The 19,706-nt window shown below is 34.9% G+C and overlaps 1 protein-coding gene across 1 annotated transcript in view; it reads right to left on the reverse strand.

Moving 5' to 3' along the window:
* Positions 1-955: 955 nt before the first annotated feature.
* LOC112012074 (probable cyclic nucleotide-gated ion channel 20, chloroplastic) overlaps positions 956-19,706 on the reverse strand; it is a 49,275-nt gene continuing 30,524 nt past the window's right edge. The window contains exons 8-13 of the mRNA XM_024044436.2: positions 15,993-16,138; positions 11,512-11,589; positions 9,505-9,634; positions 1,943-2,189; positions 1,689-1,851; positions 956-1,394 (exon numbers count right to left, since the gene is read on the reverse strand). Of these exons, the coding sequence (XP_023900204.2) occupies positions 1,274-1,394; positions 1,689-1,851; positions 1,943-2,189; positions 9,505-9,634; positions 11,512-11,589; positions 15,993-16,138 (885 nt within the window). The 3' untranslated portion in view covers positions 956-1,273. The remainder of the gene's footprint in view (positions 1,395-1,688; positions 1,852-1,942; positions 2,190-9,504; positions 9,635-11,511; positions 11,590-15,992; positions 16,139-19,706) is intronic.

Consider the following 19,706-nt stretch of genomic DNA (forward strand, 5'->3'; position numbering starts at 1 on the left):
AGACCAAAAAAGAAAAGAACATTTAATAAATTCTGGGTTTCAGAAAGATTCTTATTTCCCACTTTTTTGTCATTGCAAATAGATGTCTTTACAAAAGTTGATGAATCGAGCTACACGACTTGATGGGGTTTTCAGTGGCCCATATAGTTCTTCAGTCACTTTTATATTAAAGTATTAAATGAATTCAAGTTGTTGTTAGGCCTCAAGAATCAACTCTTGGAATCATAAGAAGCTTTATTTTGCATGTAATGTAATTTAATCTGTAATAAGCGAGATACAAGTTTACAGGACTAACATTCCCATTTGTCTAATGGAAATTGTTAAGCATATAGAGAAGCATTTAAAGGCTTTCTTGTGGTTAGTAGAGGTTCTGGATTTGAAGACAGAATGATCTGTTTATAATAAATAAATAAAGAAGGCCTTTTAGAATTTTGGTATATTTCAATGATTTGTTATGAGAGAATATATAGGAGTTCGTACAAGAGTATGAAATAGTTCTAGTGACAAATCAATAACAAACTATCACAAGTGAACAATTTAGGAAAAAGTGAACAATTTAGGAAAAAGTCTTGGGATGGAAGACGAGGTTTGATTTAGTGGTACAGATGGTTTTTTCATTTTTCTTTTTTTTCTGCTGAATTATTTGTGATTATTTCTAGTTGTTAGGGTGTTGAAGTTGAACTATAAACTATAGCAATTCGAATTCACGATGGGAGGATGAAGATTGAAGGAATAGACCATTGACAATACAAAGCGGTAAGATATCAACCATCCCAACCAGTAAAATCTTGTCATGGAAAAGTCTTAAAGATCAAATCTTGTGCTGACAGACACGCTCACTAAAACTGATGTAGCACAGCACTTGAGGATTTTGCAGGAAAACAAAAAGAAGCGATGTAAATAAGCACAAGGACTGAAAGGGTAGAATGCAAAAACTCAAACCATAGATCACGCATATCCAAACAACGTGCAACCTTACCAATAAAACAAAATGCCTATGACCCACCAAATGTGTCGATTTGCATATTCCAGAAGACCAATCCCTTCCCAACAAATAATGAATTGTTGCAAAGATCACCTTCTTAGCATTAGTAGCCAAATATCTACTTTCCAAAGTGGGACATGCTTAATTGGCAACATTACTACACACATACACCATGACCAAGTCATTACAAGACTGCAATAGTAAATCAAAATTTATAGCTTCACATGATGGTCAGGATCTACAAGGAGTCACATAAAACCGTGCATATACATGATATAATAGTTGGAATCAAACTCTTGATGAATTATTAGAATGAGCAGTATATGCACGATTTAGACGTTTCTTTCTGTATCTCCATGCTACCTGTATGCGGATTGCTGCAAGGGATCTCCAGTAGGGTGATTCATACCTACAATAAAGCAAATTTCACATTATTATAGGAGGCATTTAAAAAGAAACCCAAACGAACTTTCTTATCTACATGACTAAGAAAATCACTTGCTTTTACAATATCTGTGTTATTCATCCTAGAAATCCAAAAGAAAAGACGTTCTATCTAAGAAATCATGTTTCCAAATACAATGTGAATTATTTAGGCTCAGTCAGTTTGGGAGGACAGCAGTTTTTTAATATATGAGAAGCTGTATTTATCAAAGTACTCTTCTGAATCAAGCTTTCAGATAAAAGTTGACAGCAAAAAAACCTTATGGCCCCATTAACACGTGGATTCCGCAAGAATCTTGCAAAAAGACTGGTGACTTCCTCAAGGTCTGCAGCTCGGAGTGAAAATGCTTCAATATTTGTTAAGCATGTTACCGTCCTATTGCTAAGCAATCTCTGTCCAGGAATCCTTATTTTTCTTCCATCTGCAATAGAAACATGTTGGCAAAATATGGTGCTATCTTTTAGATACAGTTATTTGAAAATTATACAGTCAGTTAATGATGAACCTTATACCTTTGCTTATTGAAGAATGCTCGAGACACCATGTTAGAAGTTCCTCACCACAAACATCCCCTTCAGACAAGGGAACTACAATACCATCTTCTCCTTTGCTCTCTGCTTTTCCGCGTACAATGAAAACCATCTTCTCAACCAGGCCACCATGATACAAAATTCTGCTTCCTTTGATGTATATCTTTTGTCTTAGTCTCTCACAAATGGCATCTAGGATAGGATCATCCATCAGGGCAAATATCCGAACCTGCAGTATATTTTTAAATCCTCACAACGTGCATAGAAACAGGTTTAACTTAAGCATGTATTAGTTTGATGGGCTCAACTTAAACATGTTAGTCTGTGAAGACAGATTTTCTCTAAGCAGCAAATCAAGGAAAAAAATAAAAATAAATATCAATACATGAGCCCTAAAAGCCAAAAATAACCAAAAAAGAACTAGGAAGTAATAAAGGTGGCAAAATTGAACACGACCCGCAAACCCGACTCCACACGACACGAAATTTATAGATTACGGGTTGAGCCTTAATAGGTTCGTGTCATATTCAGATTAACGTGACTAACCCATTTAATAAATAAGTTGGGTTAGTGTTCAACATATAGAACCCGTTTGACCTGTTTAATTAAATGACATTTTACTAATATACCTTTCATACCCTAAGTATATAAACTTATTAGTTGTTGTAATTTATTTTCTTTGACATATTGTGATTGATTATTTGTGATATTGAGATATGCTTTAGTTTTGAATGATTATTTGTGAAGCAATTACTCGTTAGTTTTAAATTTTATATTAAAAATATTTATTTGCTTGTTTTTTCATAAATTTTTTTTTTTTTCATTTTGATAAAATCTGATAAACAGGTTGACATAATTAACCCGTTTAATATGTGTTAAGGTTGAGGAATCTTGACCTATTTAATAAACATGTCGGGTTAGTGTTGACCTATATAGTCAGATACTTATGAATTAACACGGCACGAACTCGACACGCGAACATAAATTACCACCCCTAGAAAGTAACAAATTAGAAGTGGGAAATTAGGGTACTTATGCGAGAACCCTCTTGCCTCTTCTTATGTTAATAGATTTTTTGGTCATTTCTCTTTAGGGTTGTGGTTATTTTAATTCTGTCCACATGACAATTCTAATAAGGTCAAAGTTTTAGGGTTTAATATTAGAAAGCACAAAATTGAGGGTTTCTCTAAATCTTTAAGTATTTTTGTAGGTTTTCCTCTTTCTAAAGCTTCGAACTTTTTGAAGCTTGAACATGCAAGACAAATCTTTCCTGGATTGAGTAGAAGAGTAAGTCTGGTACCACAATCATTTCCACAACTTTGCCACAACTTATTCACGTGGCGATTTATGAGTAGTGGAATTATAGACCCACTATTATTTTTCCACGTCTAACAACTCAACACGTAGGCAAGTTGTGGAAATTGTTGTAGTAGTAGACTTACTCTTGAGTACAAAGGATGAGAAATGATTTTCAGAATAACAACTAAACTAAAAGGGGACAATTGGTTAGTGGAGCCATAAAATTCAATCCCAAGGAGACTTCAAGTAGTGGTCACACAACAGGTATGTAGCAAGAAGCATACAAACAAACTGCTCCTAATGGTCCATATGGTGTTGGCTTGTGGAAATATATTAGTAGGAGATGGCCTTTTTCTCGCCACATTCTATATGATATTGGGGATGAGTCCAGGTTGAAATTTTGGCAAGACCATTGGTGTGGTCAGACAAGAAGGTTAGTGTGGCTGAACTTATGAAGCTTGATAATGGAGTCCTTTTTTGGGATGTAAGTTTCTTTAAGGGTGGGCATGCTCAGGAATTAGAGGCAGTGGCTGGTTTCATGGATACCATTTATGGTGCTTCAGTGAAAGGGTTTGGTGAGGATAAGATGTGCTGGAAACTTGATAAAGAGAAGGGCTTCCTGGTTAAAGGCTATTATAGTCTCTTAGTGGGCTCTAATGACTATTGCTTTCTTTGGAAAAGTATTTGGAAACAGAAGATTCCTTCTCGAGTAGCTTTCTTTATTTGGACTGCTGCTTTGCTTTGGGAAAGTGCTTAACGATTGACAATTTACGAAAAAGGAAGGTTTGGATATTAGATTGGTGCTAAATGTGCAAGTGTAATGGTGAATCAGTTGATCATCTTTTTCTTCATTTTCCTGTTGCAATGGATATGTGGGCTACAGTGTTCGGATTGTTTAGAGTGAGCTGGGTTATGCCGCAATCTGTAGTGCAGCTTTTAGCATGTTGGCAAGGCAAATTTGGTTGTCATTGAAATGGGTATATATGGTTGATTGTTCCCCATTGCTTATTGTGGTTTCTTTGGAGAGAGAGAAATAGTAGGTGCTTTGAAGATAAGGAGAGATCAATATCAAACTTGAAGCTATTTTTCTTTAGAACTTTAATGGATTGGTTTGCTGCATTGCGGGACCAATCATTTTTATCTTTTCTTGATTTCCTAGATTCTTATTACTTTTGTTCTTGATTGTTTGACCCCTTGTACACTCCCTGTGTACTAGGGTGCTCCCCTTTTTGATATCAATAAACTTATTACTTATCAAAAAAAAGTTTTAATACTGTCATTTGGACTGACCACTTATAATTCATCTTGAAAACTGATAATTTGAAAGAAAAGGAATACCAAAAAGAAAAATATATATAATATATGAATTGAACAAAACGAGGAAGCCATTAAAATTTTTTGATTTTCTAGTATAGATTTTCTCATGGTTAACCTTACTTTTCTTTGGATTGTCAAGAGATCTCTGAGAATATTGGATTTCACGACAAGCATGAATCAATGGTTAAAGCTAGAGGACCCCGTGTGTGTGTGTGTGTGTGTGTTTTTTTTTTTTTTTTTTAGGTTGTGGTTGTGTTTTAATGGAGATATGGTTTTGACTTTTGGCAAGAACTGGGTGCAGTTCACATTAACTTTAATAGTTTATCATATGAAAAGATTCCAATAATAGAGAGGGAAGTTTTGATTGATGATGTGGGGTCAAGTACTTCTTAGAATTGACCAAAAGACATTTGGACTTCGTGCTATGAAGTTGGTAGAGCGGGCCCTTTCAAAATATTCAAGATAATGGGAAATAGAATCACTGGGTCATTATGGACTGGGTTGGTGGTATTGAATTGTATTGTTAATGATCACATAAAAGAAGTGAAAACCAATCAAGCAACTTAAGTTGATTGAGATGCGATTCTCAAAAAAAAAAAAAAAAAAAAGTTGATTGAGATGTTTTCTAGACCAAGAGAATGGCAGAATGAGGAAAAAGTTTGGCTCCAAACCAATTTGGAGCTATCTTGCTTTAATCTATTATGTGACAACTGAAGAGATCATCCATGTGTAATTTTTGTCACGTCTTTTTTAATGAGTCATGTGACTTATTTAAATAGTACACATGGACAATCTTATAATTCGACACATAATGGGCTAGAAAAAATAGTTTCAAACAAGTTTAAAGCCAAACTTTGTCTGAAGAGAGTTCAATGTAATTTAATAATTTTAGGAGAAACTAATTATGAGCTGGACTTCAATTTAAAATGATGCATACAACAATTGGTACAAGTCAAATAAGCCCAAAATCATAATATGGTGGATTCTAGTTGACACAAGAGGACCCAGAGCAGAAAGCCCATAACTCTAATGGGCATAATCAAATGGAACTCCAGTTAAGTGACCAAACTAAAGCTCTCATGACATGAGACAAACAACGTTGTCTTACGTATGTATACCCAATATTATTATTTTTGAATGCATAAGATTACATAAGACTCAATTCGGCAAACTCTAGAGATTGGATTGAGCTTGAGCAAAGACAAATGATAGTACTCCAAGACTAAGAGGAACCAGATGAAACTACTAATGCAAATCTATACTGAAAGTGCTGGAAATTCAATATGCATGCCCAAACATATTCCCTAATGATGCATGGCCAGTTATATGATGCAATGGGCGTCAAAGGTTGAACTCAACAGGAGTACAAACTTGCGCAATACCAAGCGAAGTGTAAGAAAAGAGGCAGTCTAGCCCGATGGACAAACTGGCCAGCTTCTAGTCCATTGAGAGCTAATGACACTCTTGGATGAAATTGAACTCCAATTGGTGCTTGGGAAAGACCAAGGTGATAGCTATGCTAATAGTGACGAGGAGCCAATTTTCAGAAAGAAAGGGATTATGATTGTAGTCACATTGTAAGCAAGCACATCACAATAATTGACAATGCAAGAGAGGGAAGATATGGGAGGTTTCAGCAAGAAAGATATGTTAAATTCAAGGGTCCAAAGAATCGTAGAGAGTTTTGACAAAGGACTTTAAGGATCAAAAGTTATACATTTGTTCGTGAGTAACTATTGAGAACATATGGTGAGAAGTGCTCAAGCTCTTCAGTAAAAGGTGTGACGGAGATTAAGAACATAATCTTCAATTAATTATGATGCAACGAGAAAAGAGGCTAGTAAGCAACTGAAATAAAAGATTGTTGTAGCTTGTAGGGCTGCTAACAAACCCCATAAATAAGGGAAGTTATCAAAATTGTTTGCATGGTTGGAAGGTTGTGTGTATTCAAAGGTTGAATCTATGATTCGTGGAATTTTTAAGAGCATTCGGCAAGGTCCCTATGTGTAGTGGGAGGTTCTTCAAGTTGTGCAATTGGCAAGGGGATATAGTTGATGTGAGACAAGAGAGTAGTGGAAAAGTAGATTGTTACATTAGGTTTTATTCAGTATCATGTCTCATTTGAAGCTTAGAAGAACATTTCGAATGAACGTTCTCTAGGGGTCTATCAACCAAATGACAATAGGGAGCGAGGGAATATGTGAGTTGAATTGAAAGAAGGGCATAAGCTATACTTGAGGAAATCTAGAAGCTCAAGTAGATTGCTAGGCCCTTCATTAGATTTGATGTGTGTTCAAGTAGGAATATCCATTTTTGGCATGATTGGTGGCATCCAGATGGTGTCTGGTCCTTGAAATATGGCCACAAAATAATGTATGATGCAGTCAGCTCTTCTAATGCTCTTTTGTACAGTGTGTTGCAAGAGGGTAACTGGATTTGGTCACCAGCTAGATCCTATAACCTATTCTCTATCCAAAGCAAAAGGGTAATTGGATTTGGTCACCAGCTAGATCCTATAACCTAGTCTCAATCCAAAGCAAACTGAGACTTGTTGATTTTGTTGTGGAAGATAGACCAATTTGGATCCCTTCCAAATCCGGCTCTTACTCTTGTGCAGAATCTTTGGAGGCCATTAGAGAGAAAAAAGCTGAGGTTAGCTGGTGGAGATTGAAAATTCAAGAGCCATACCCAAGCATGCCTTTATTGGTTGGTTGGACATGTTGAATAGATTGTCAACCAAGGAAAGAATGCTTAAACAAGGCTTTAATGGAGATACTAAATGGGTACCATGAAGAAATAAAATTGAAAATAGGGAGCACCTCTTCTTTGAATTCTCTTTCTCTAGGAGATTATGGAGGACTCTCATGAGTTGGAGATTGGTGAAGCATCCAAGCTTTTGTTGGGATGAGATCATGGCTTGGGGTGAAATACATGCCAAAGGTAAGAGCCTTAGATTCAAAGTATTCCGCTTAGCCTTATGGTCTACTGTACATCACATGTGGTAGCAGAGAAATGGTGTGTTACATCAAGGGAGAATTTATGTTGAAGAACAAGATACCATTCAAATATCAACCCTACCATTCACCACAGCCACTCAAACAATCCATACCAACACCAATTTACCCAATCCACCACTAGATATCAACCAAACACAGTTCCAGCACAACAAATCAACTCAAGGCTGCCCAATCAGAAAATAGAAACAAACTAAACTAAGAAAATCATAACAATTCAAACCATAACAAGGAGTGGATGAAACCCTAGACTGAAAATCCGGCAACGACGCAAGAGTAGGTGTGTTGGCTCAAGGGCTACGATGGGTCTCAGGAGGAGGAAGACTAGAATCATTACGGAATTGTAGTCAAACAATGTCAATCTAGTGTAGTGAGGCCCAAAATTCAGTCACCAACGCTAGGCAATGCCTCCGGCCAGCAAATCTTGGCTTGTTAGGGTTGTCAGAGCTCAAATCAGTGAAGGAAGGCAACGATTCTGGTCGCAGGCTGTGGAATAGTGATGTGGAATAGTGATGGGTTGGGGTCGGTGGGGTTAACAGCAAGGGGTTGGGTGATACCATGTTATCTGAGTAAAAGTGTTTAGGGTTGATTAGTTAACTCTAAGACATAAAATATTATTTATATATAAAGGGAGCACAATGATATTACTGTTTTACCCTGTGCTTTATACCCATTAACAATTACAAACATTCATCAAATCATAAATTAAATAAATAGAGTAGCTTCCTATGATAGACATCCAATCGGATAGTGTTCTAAAAAAGAACAGTTTTAGATCAACTACTGTCCTTCCATAATCCTCAAAGCACTGATTGTTTTTCTCTCACCAAATGCACCACATCAAGCAATGAGGGACAGCCATATAGATGACACCATTGCAATGACGACCAAAATCTTCTTGACAGCATGCTAGAATCTCAACCACAGTCTTTGGCATTACCCGATAGATAACAAACAAGGTGATCCCCATAGATCATAGCTCAAATGCAATATGACAGTAAAAAGATGGTCTACTATTTCCCCACTACTTTTACACATGTAACACCAATATAGAAACCACACTTTCTTCTTATGTAAATTATCAATCGTCAAAATTTTCCCTTTTGAATGTATAATTTTAACTTGCATATTATTATCTAAGTATAATAAAACCAACGTTAGGGTAAACCATATTAACTTAAACACAGTTTTTTTTTTTTCTTCTAAAATTTAAAATCTTCTAGAAACTTTATCTGGGACTCTATTTGCTCCTATTCTTTCTCCTTTTTTCTAATAGCTGGGAGAATAGACAAATGTCTTTGACTATGATAGCAATCGTTCCCGATTCCCCATTGATCATTTGAATTTTCCCTTGCAATTCTCCAATGAAATTATCAAGGCTTGAAAGTTTTTGAGAGATGATTCTGTGCTCTTGCATTTTCAACCTCAGTTTAATGCAGCTTTTGCAGCATGGATCAGTTTGGATATTTGTGGATGGATTTTTTTTATCTTTCAAGCATGCTTACTTTGTTGTTCAAGATTATCAGAATCATGGCGTGGGCGAAATTAAGTGTATAGCTTGGAGATCAGGTTGAACATTTTAAGTTTCCATTGCTTTGGAATCTTTGACAAGGTCTGATTAAAATGTTTAAAGGTAGTAAGGTTAGAGAAATGGGTTTGTCCAGTGGTTGTTGAGGAATTTGATGTTTTGGGGAGATTTTGAGATGAGGGTTTTGTTGTTATGGTCTCGTGATTTTTTTTTTTGTCCACATAAAGAACATAATAATCAATTTTTCCAGAAGATCCTCCAAGGAAACTACTTTTTAATAATCAAACATAGGATTAAGGATCAAAGCTACAAGATTTATTCTAAGATTAATAAACATACAATATTAGAAAATTCATGTAATGAAGCTCAGACATTTTGAAGCTTACTTTCTTAACAAATTTGCAGAGATGGCGTCTTATATCTCTCTGAAGGTCTTCGGGCAAATTCTCCAAAAGCATTTCTTCATTTACACCTCTAGTAGCAGCCCAATTATACCGTTCAGCATGTCGTACTTGCCTACATTAAGCCAATTATATGGGTAAGATTGCCAATAAATCCTGCATCAAAAGGCAATTTGGGAATGTGAAATCCTTCATGCACATGTTATCTGCATTGGCTTCAAATATTTGAACATACCTATATGTATAGACACACACAAACGCTTAGGAGTGGTTCAATACACACTTTAAGCATTCAAACTAGCATCTCAATCAATCAAAACTATTTTATTATCCAAAAGGAAGGAAGCTAATAAGCTCAAGCTCAAATAGCATTTCCTTTCCTTGTAAGAACAAGATGGAGATGAAGTCAAGAGTTCTAAATTCACTTGAGTGGGCGTGTAACTTACCAAACTGAAGAGACAGAGAACCCACAATGAACAGAGTACAGACAAAAGAAATTCACATAATTTTCCTTTTCCAGCTCTCAGAAAATACCTGATCAAAATAAGGGTAATAATATCTTTTGATGCCTGAACCTATCCACCCATCACCCTGAAAAATCTATCCTACCTATCCATCTCCCTCAAAAAAGAAAAATAAAAAATGAGTAACCTTAATGGTGAGTAAGCTTTTGACTGATACAAAAACCAAATTGCCAACATCATTCATGCTTGTAACAGTAAGCAACCTTTGACTGATACAAAGCTTGAATTCTCACTATCTCTCCTTCATGATTTATTATTTGAGCATCTCATCTTCAATGAAGGTGCTACGCTAGGCAATAAAAATTTCATATATGCTTTTGGTGCGAACTGGTGTGCATCAACTTCAAATGCATGGTATCCAGATTTTAATTTGGTAACTGGATGATTCTTGGCCTACAGATTTGAGCTGTTTGAGAGGTGACTAACAGAAGAAAAAGTATAAAAAACATTTAGTTTTCTTTGACTATAGTGAATCCTTAATATAAGAAGATCCAAGGGAAGGGCTGTGATGAGAGTTGGGCTTGTGCAAATGATGGCCATTTTCCTTCAGTTTTTCCTCATAATATATTTTCCAAGTCAGCCTGGTTTAGCAAAAAATTATCAAATAAGTTAGGTCTCTTTCTCAATTTAATTTGCTTATGTTCCTATTAAGTAAACTTGAGATACTCATCTTGCAATATTTATCACTATTTTAATGGTTTCCATGGATGTACTATAACAGAGATCAAGAGAAAGAAGGGGAAGAAATGGCCCTTTTTAACACTTGCTTATCATTACAAAAATACTAAAATGCCTTTAGTTTTAGAGAAAACATGGGTGTTTCTGATCCAATATAAGTATTCTTATGATACATATACTACCCTCTTGGCACGCACCTAACATGTATCACAAGCTCTCTTGATATAGATCATAAATTAGAGAGAGAGAGAGAGAGAGAGAGAGAGTATGAATAAAAGAGAGAAGACTGGACAACAGGAAAGAAAAGAATGAAGCCAGTGAAATGGCTATGCTAATGACATCCTTGGTCATTTTAAACCTAAATCACTTTCTCGTCTTCTCTTAAAATGTGAAGTTTTGGAGCAAGACTAAGGCATGAGAAATTTTTGACAAAATTTGAGATTGAAAACTACTAGAAAGATTACTCTGTACAAAGAGTATTTATGTAAATCTCTGGCAATGGCCTACCACAAAAACTTTTGAAAGGTAATTAAAAGTTTCAGAGATCCATACTGTCAAGAATCAAGATATGTCTGACAGAATTAGTCCAAGTCATAGGGCACTCAAATATATAATTTAACAATGAGAAAACAAAAACCTCAAATAATTGTATTCCATTTGACATGAGCTTGGACTAACACCATAAGCTTCATTCACTTATCTCCTTCTTCACTTAGTATTAAAAAAAATAAATAAATAAACCTATACAAAATGCCAACAAGAATGTAAACAAATGACGGGAATGGAATACCTTCTTAGTTCTTCTGGCAAGCGTCGATGGCTCATCCACTGCTCAACATCACGACGTCTCAAAGACATTTCTAACCTCCTAGGGGAAAACCACCAAATGAAATAAATAAATGAAACCAATCAAAAAAGTTCAAAACTTTTTTGATAAATTCCAAAAGTAAATCAATGAATTATTATCTATTTTTTAATTTCAGTTGGATTTATTGAAAATTATAAATGAGATCCTAAACATAGACGTCTATAATTGAAAGAATTTGGATTATTTACTGGGTGACAGCTATTATCCGTTTATTACATGTAAATTCAACTCTAGAACATAGAAACAAATGGAAGAATGTATGTCCTGTTTGAGCATCTGAGAAAGTGTATTGTGTGCTTTAATCACTTGCAAAACTATAAACCTGATGCAATGAGATGGATAGTCCAGCAGTCAGGACATTATAGAAATATAAAACTGATTGTTTCTAACGGTTAGAATTATGGTTAAATGATTAAATTCACAATTTTCCAACAGTTTAAGCTTTTGGGACAATAGGTAATTTATGATGGTATTAGAGCAAGAGGTCTTGAATTTGATCCATGTCTCCACTCTACCTTCCATTTAAAATGCTAAAAACCTCACGTGTTAGGCGTCACTTATTGAGAGGAGTTTGGGCCCACACGTGAGTGAAAATGTTAGAATTATGGTTAAATGATAAATTCACCATTTCCTAATAGCTTAAACTTTTGAGACAATCGATAATTTATCACTAACAATAATTTACCGATGGATTTAAGGAATTTACCAATTCATAGTATATTCATAACCAGCAGGGTAGAGAAAAGGTTGCCGGTAATCAAAAGAAGGAAATGAAGAAATTAATCAGAATCGAAACCTAAGTACAATTTTATTCCCTTTGGAGGTCTTCACACCTTAAGATAGGTATCCTCATAGACCCAAAAAGTGAAAGAAACATAATCATAAAAATGATCAAACTTGTGCACACAAAGTCATGATCTTTGGATATTGCTGCAACGGCTAAAGTACTACCCATTAAACTCTAGCATTAGTTATACTAGCAAACTTACTGAAAATTGGGAGAACAAGGTTTTAACTTTTTTTAGCTTAAAAATATTATTGTAATAACCATTCACAAACCCACGCAATGTGTGGGAATATTATTAATGATCATTTTATGGTTAAACTCATTTGAAAGTAAAATTTTATAACAATAATTCGTTCAGGATCATTTTGTGAATAAACTACCACATAATTTAAATCAACCATCAAATAAATGACATACCCTAGAAACTTCATAATTAAATATAGTGTAGAGTAAATATGGTTTTTACAAAAATAATGAATTCAAATTGATAATAATAAAGTAGAAAAATGAAAAGAAGACAAACCTAAATGTAAATTTTTGTGCGGTTGAATGTAACTATTATTTGAATGATTAACATGATCTATTGATAATAATTAATAAAAAATGATAAAAACCTAAAGAGTCTTTTTTCTAATACAATGGAGGACTTTTTTTTTTTTTTATTTGATAGGAAATGGAGGAGGAAATTGATTGTCATTTAAAGTTGTTAAATTACCATTGTCCCAAAAACTTAAACTATTAAGAAATAATGAATTTAATCATTTAACCATAAGTCTAACACTCCATCTCACTTGTGGGCCTAAACTTCCCTTTAATAAGTAGAGATCCAACAAGTGGGAATTTAACATTTTTAATGGGAGATAGAGTAAAATCAGGGATTGAACTTAGGATCTCCTGCTCTGATACCATGTTAAATTACCAATTGTCCCAAAAGTTTAAACTATTAAGAAATGATAAATTTAATCATTTAACCATAAGTCTAACAAAAGTAATTAAAACAATAGAGAACCTATTCATATAGTCATATATTTCTATTACCTATAGGCAAACAAAAATCAAATAGTCATTCTTATAGTGTTTGATGACTTATATATTCAGTGAACAATTTTAGAAAGGACTTTGATTATTACGTATTAGAGTCATAATTTTTAGATAATTTATTCTATTTTGGCAAAGATGACATGGATAATGAAAATAAAGATTATTTATAATATAAGAGTACTAGAACCAAGTGTGCTAAATGCTAACTTTTTAGCATTTAGCATACCAAACACCAAAAAACAAGCTATATCAGATGTTTTAAACGCCAAAATTTTTAGCATCCCAAATGCTAAAACTAAAAACCTTTTTTTTCCCTCCTCTCTTTCTCAAACCAAACTCTCAAACATTTTTTCTCTCTTTCTAAAGTCTCAAAATCTCAAATCCCAAATACACTTGCTACCAATTCTTCTATCCCACTATCTTCATCTTAGAAATAGGACATGAAATTAGAACATGTGATGTAATGTGTGTTGTCAAATGCTATATTAAAGTAGCAAAACTAATTTTTGATGTGTTACAATAGAATTTTTTTTGCAACAGTTGATACTGATGCTCTAAGTATATTATATGTCTTGTCAATTTTTGGTGCAATGCATCCCAATATGAAGTATACATTATGCAAATCTTTGCTCTTTATATCAACTTTTGAAATCCAAGTGGTAAAGGAAGAAAGAAGAAAAGAAAAAAAAAAAAAAAAAAAAAAACCAAAATTGATAGAACATTTGAATTTTCGATCAAAGATTGGTTCTTTGCTTTCTTTTCATTGGAGCTAATTGGAGAAGAATTTGGGCTCAGTTTTGGAGATAATGTAATCTTTTTATGGAACCGGATGTTTAGGATGTCAATGGTTGCAAAAGTGAGGTACCAACATGTTAATGGAGAAAAGGATGGGAAATCAAAATTATCGTTGCCAAATATTCTTTTTACTGCCTTCATTGCTGCAATAAATCCAATGAAACACATCTTATGATTTTTATTCTGAGTGTTGAAAACCCATTTATGAATGAAGTTTACTAATATAATAGTATTTTTTAATAGTTGTTCTTCCTATTTGTTCTTCTACACGAACATGACCATTTTTTTTTTAACCTTCTTATAGTCATTTTATCAAAAACATGAAAACATAGAACTGCAAATATAGGGATTACCTTCAGCATCAAAACAAAGAGCAAACCACTTTGCTTGGCAACAATTCATTGTAAAGAGACATAAAAACAAAACAAAAAAAAACACATAATACTCCAATATATAAAACACGCTTGACATACCATATGGTTTTAAGAAACAGAGCAATATCCCCATTCAAGAATATAGGCTTGCTGCTCTAAAAGGAGCTCGTTTCTGGCAAGAGTTAAATCCAAAACTATTCCCCTTCTGGTTAACAGAGACAGAGGACGTCTAATGGTTTATATATCATCTCTTTGATTTTATAGGGGTGGAGGGGTGGTGGCAACTAAACAGGTATGAACTAGTTGGGTTCAATGAGAAGAGGAAGAGGCAAGGAGGGGAGGGAGAGTCTGAGGCATTAAAGAGCTTACATGGAAAGTTGAAAACAATGAAGATAGAGAGTCATAGGTGTTATAAAAGCTGAAGTGAAAACTGTGAAAATGTTAAAACACTAATAGAAAAAGAATGGAAGTAAAATAATTTTGTTTATTAATGGAAAGAAAATAATGACATGGATGCTAATGTGGCTCAATAGAAGCTTAACAACAATAAATACTATACTTCAGCTTTTATATATATATATATATATATTTCATATCTGGAGAATAAGCCAATAAGCCCTAAACCTATTTTCTAATCTTTCTTTCCTTTCATTCTTCTCTCTCTTCTCACCTAACCCTAATATTTCAAAGTTTACTACTAAACTTGGCATTAGAGCAACCAATCCAACCTAGAATTCCCTATAAAAAACTTTTGGAGCTCATTGTCAAATGAAAGAGGGTGCTGACATATGGTCACCAAAGTCCAACGATTACATGGATTGACTCTCCTCTCTCCTAATTATTGTGGTGATTGTTTTGTAATTTTTTGAAGCCATGACAACGCCCAAACTTAAAGGGTGTACTTCAGGTTTTGCCTAAGTTATAAGAGTCTCTGACTAGAGAAAGGGCTAACGTTTGGGTTGCTCCAAGAAGAAAGGCATTCATGCCATTGAAGAGACACATACTCACTCTGGCTATATAATCACGTGGTTTCTGAAATTTTAAATCCTCTGTCCCCCATACATTCTTTGATCCGAATGGCAGAGGAGCTTCCTTATTCATACTTTTCTCTCTGAGAGTGATGACAGTCCATTGAATTGCCAAAGAGAAAGGGTAAACCAATTTAGTTCAATACTCTCTCTCTCTCTCTCTCTCTCAATAGTTCCACCCACACTTGATTCTTCAACCTAGTCCATCACTCAATTCTTCAAAGAAATATAATTAACAGAGGGTTCAAACAAGAATATTATTTATATTGATCAACACTGATAAGACACTCTATATACTGTCAAGAATCTTAAGTGGCTTTTGCAGGCACAAAGATTTAAGAACAAGATATCATATCACCATAGTAAAAATAATTGTACCTCCGCCCAAGAGCCTGAAGAAAGTTTTGCATATTTCCAATGAGAAGAGCAAAGAGCAAGAGGCCCAGCCCAATAATGGCCATGGTAAAAAGGACTTCCCAAACAAAATAGCTTGGATTTTGATTTCCAGCGAGTGTACTGATTTGCTTCATAGAATCGTACAAAAACAATGTCAGCAATGGGTTAATTAATTTATACATTTCATTACAAAATTTATTGAATCACATATGAACACACTTCCTATCATTTTACCAAAGGAAACGTGTCAGGTCAGTATGGAATTCAATCAAGAAAGAAAATCATTTGAGACAAATAATTTAATTATGATATTATTATAAAGTCAATAAAGTTTTTCATTGGCAGGGCACTATAAGACATAAGTTCATTATACTATTATAATCATAAGATACTCATGTAGTTAATTTGAGCTTGTATTCCAGCATCAAAAATGCAAAACTCACTCAATTAAGTGTACAACATCACGAGGCAACATATGTGACATAACATTTACATTTTGTTTGGTTTATTGGAAATAAAAGGGAATGGAAAACTCTGTAAGGAAAGGAATTTGTTTCCCATCTGGTTCAAGGGAAGGAAATGAGATGGTGATGACACAGAGAGATGGGAAATCCATCTTGGCCCACATCATTGCGTCCACCCAAAATGAGCAGTGATAGAGGGAAAAGATTGATGTCTATTTAGTTATAATCGGAAATTTTCATGAGCCTTGTAGCTCAAATGGCACACATTGGTGTCTCTAACAGAGACATCCTACTTATTTATTACATGCATTTTTTAAACTATTTAAATACAGAAATTTCATTACACTTTTTATTTGTCTTATCCAACTTTAATGTCAGCTCTCAAGCGTGGGACATCTACCTCTAAAAAAAATTAGAATTTTTATATGAATGTGTTACTCTTTTTTATATGAATGTGTTACTCTTTTTTATTAGTTATAACAATCTACAGATTTCTCTTCTTTTTTTTTTTTCAAATGAGAGGATGTACTGATGTTAGCATATGTACTGTACTGAGTAATATTGTTTAAGTTGTGAGGGAAAACCAGTAATTTTGCATTTTGGGATTAACCTATAAATAATACATGTATATTAGGGCTAATGTAATTTTTCTTCTCAATAAAAATTGTTCAATTAGCTTCTATGTTGTATCAGAGTGCCAATGTAAACAATCCCAGCTTGTCATGTCTAGTTGACTACCATGGACCTCCATAAACCCACAATCCGACCACCGGTAACCGTCGTGCCTAGTTGACTACTGTGGACCTCCAAAACCCACAATCCAACCGCCACTAACCCTAACCAGCATAGTCGACTATTGTCAACCAACCAGAACCCACAATCAACTGCTGCTGCCTGAAACCAGCAAAGTCAACCATCAATGACCACCTAGAAGGCCAGAACTCGCAAACAGAAAGTTAATCATCGAACCCAACTCTAACAAAGTCTCTCATCTTTGATGGAGGAGAAACCAATTTTTATATTAACCTTGTTCTCTTAACTATGTTTTCAGATTACTCAAAGTAGATCAGGAGATGTTCACTTGGCTCGAAGCAAATATCTGACTTCGAGAATTTGGGTCTAGGGTCGGGGAAACACCTAAATTAATCAGACTTTTTATGAAATGCACAAGTTAACAATAAGAATGAGGGAATACTAATTTACTAAGTGCCTAAATTACAATGCTTAATTTTTTTTATTTTCTTTTGGACACAACTGGGACACAATCATATCATAGTCCCTAGGGTAGAAGATGACACCAGAGTGTCCCAAGTTCCAGCCAACCCAATCTGATGCTAAAAAGCCTGGCCCAAATGTTTTTGAAGTCCAACAATAAAGCCCATTATTTTGAACGAATTTTCCCTCCAAATTAGATCATTAATGATTATTTTCTCAAAGAAGTCAAGTAGCATTACTTAGTATTCCCAAGGAAATAATCAGCCTTTATGTTTCAGTACTCCTAAGCAGACCAATCATTTATTTTGTTTCTAGTCTCTATGAGTCTTATTTGACTATGGTCTTGAAAATGTAATGTGCTAATTGCTATTTTCGTTCTCCCATGCTTTGAGGGCTATTCTAAGCTTCTATAAAAGCTATTTGGCTGGATTGAATAAATCAGAGTGTATTTTGAGATTATTATTTTTTGTGCTTAAGAAGAAGGATTTCTTCTACTCAACTCTGAGGGACTTGCATACACTTGGAAGAATGGTAGACTAGGGGAAGATTTTGTTATGGAAAGCTTGATTGTGTCTTTGTCACAATGGACTAAATGCATGGCTTTCCCCACAATGTGGTAAGGAATTTCCCCATCCTGCATTCAAATCATGGGTCCATTCCACTGGACATGGACTGAGCCCAATCTTCAAAGGGAAACCATTCCATTTTGAGTGGATGTGGACCAATCAGCCCGACTGCCAGAGCATTATAAGCTATGAAGCACGGGTGCGTTTCGGGACTCGGGTGCGGGTGCGGGACTCGGCAATTTTTGAAAAAGATGGATGCGGATGCAACGGGACTCAGCAATTAAAAAATTATTAAAAATATTTTTATTTATATTTTTAATATATTGCTAAGCATACTTTTTTATATAATAATAATAGAATACTCATATAATAATAATAATAGTAATAAAATAAATAGATAAATAATAATAAGTACACTAAAGTTTTTGACACTTGAATTATAGACAAATGTATCAAAATAGATGAAACATCCCATAAATAAATAAATAAATGTGGCTTAGTGGCTCACGAATTTGGCCAACCCAAAAACAAATTAAATGATATAGGTGGCAGATATTAAAATAGGTGTAGCTTCTTCCCATTACGAAAAAATAATAATAATAATAATAAAATAAAATAAAAGAGGAAAGTTGTGGCTGGCTCACGTGTTTGGTCAGAGAGGCACAAAAAAACAAAATAAAGTTAACAAAGTCCTATCGTTTTACGGTAAAAAAAAAACAAAAGAAAAAACAGAACTTTTCAAAAAAAGAAACAGAACAGAGTTACAGAAGGCAGGGGCTCTGGCGAAAAAAAAGGAAGAAGAAAACGAAGAAGCAAAGAAGAAGAAAGGGGTTAAGGCCACCGGTATTACAATCTAACCTCTTTCCTCTCCATCTTCGCTGGCTCAAGAGACAGTCAGTCACAAGTTTTTATCCATTTTTTTTGTTTGTTTTCATTTTCTTGTTCGGCGCCGGCACGGTGTGTTTCGGCGGTTTCGCCCGATATGTCCGATATGGCCCGAGTCGGCGCAAATCTGCCCAAGAGCCGTGTCGGCGCAAGTCAGCGCGAGTCATTGAAAAAAAGAAAAAAAAAACACGTGGCAAGACGCGGCCCGACGCGCAGTCAGCGGCGTCCCTCCCGCATCGGACGCGGGTGCAGCTCCTCTGGCACCGCGTCCGTGCTTCCTAGATTATAAGTGAAGCATGGAACAGTAACAAGGCCGGTTTTCATGCCTACCAGTAGGTACAGGGGATCAAAGAAGTGAGAGGCAATTTGTGGGAGAGGATCAAGAATGTGTTTGGGCGAGTGGAAGTGGACATTGAAAACAAAATGATGGAATTGCAGGAAATACGAAGTAACATAAGGTCCCATGAAGATGTTAGAAAAGTTGAAGACTAGCACTTTCAGTTGGAAAAAATTATACCAACGAGAGGAAACTGTGTGGACACAAAAAGTGCTATGAGACTGGATAA

The sequence above is a fragment of the Quercus suber genome, unplaced genomic scaffold (assembly GCF_002906115.3).
Source record: "Quercus suber isolate HL8 unplaced genomic scaffold, Cork oak 2.0 scaffold_668, whole genome shotgun sequence".
In the NCBI taxonomy this organism is placed as follows: Eukaryota; Viridiplantae; Streptophyta; class Magnoliopsida; order Fagales; family Fagaceae; genus Quercus; species Quercus suber.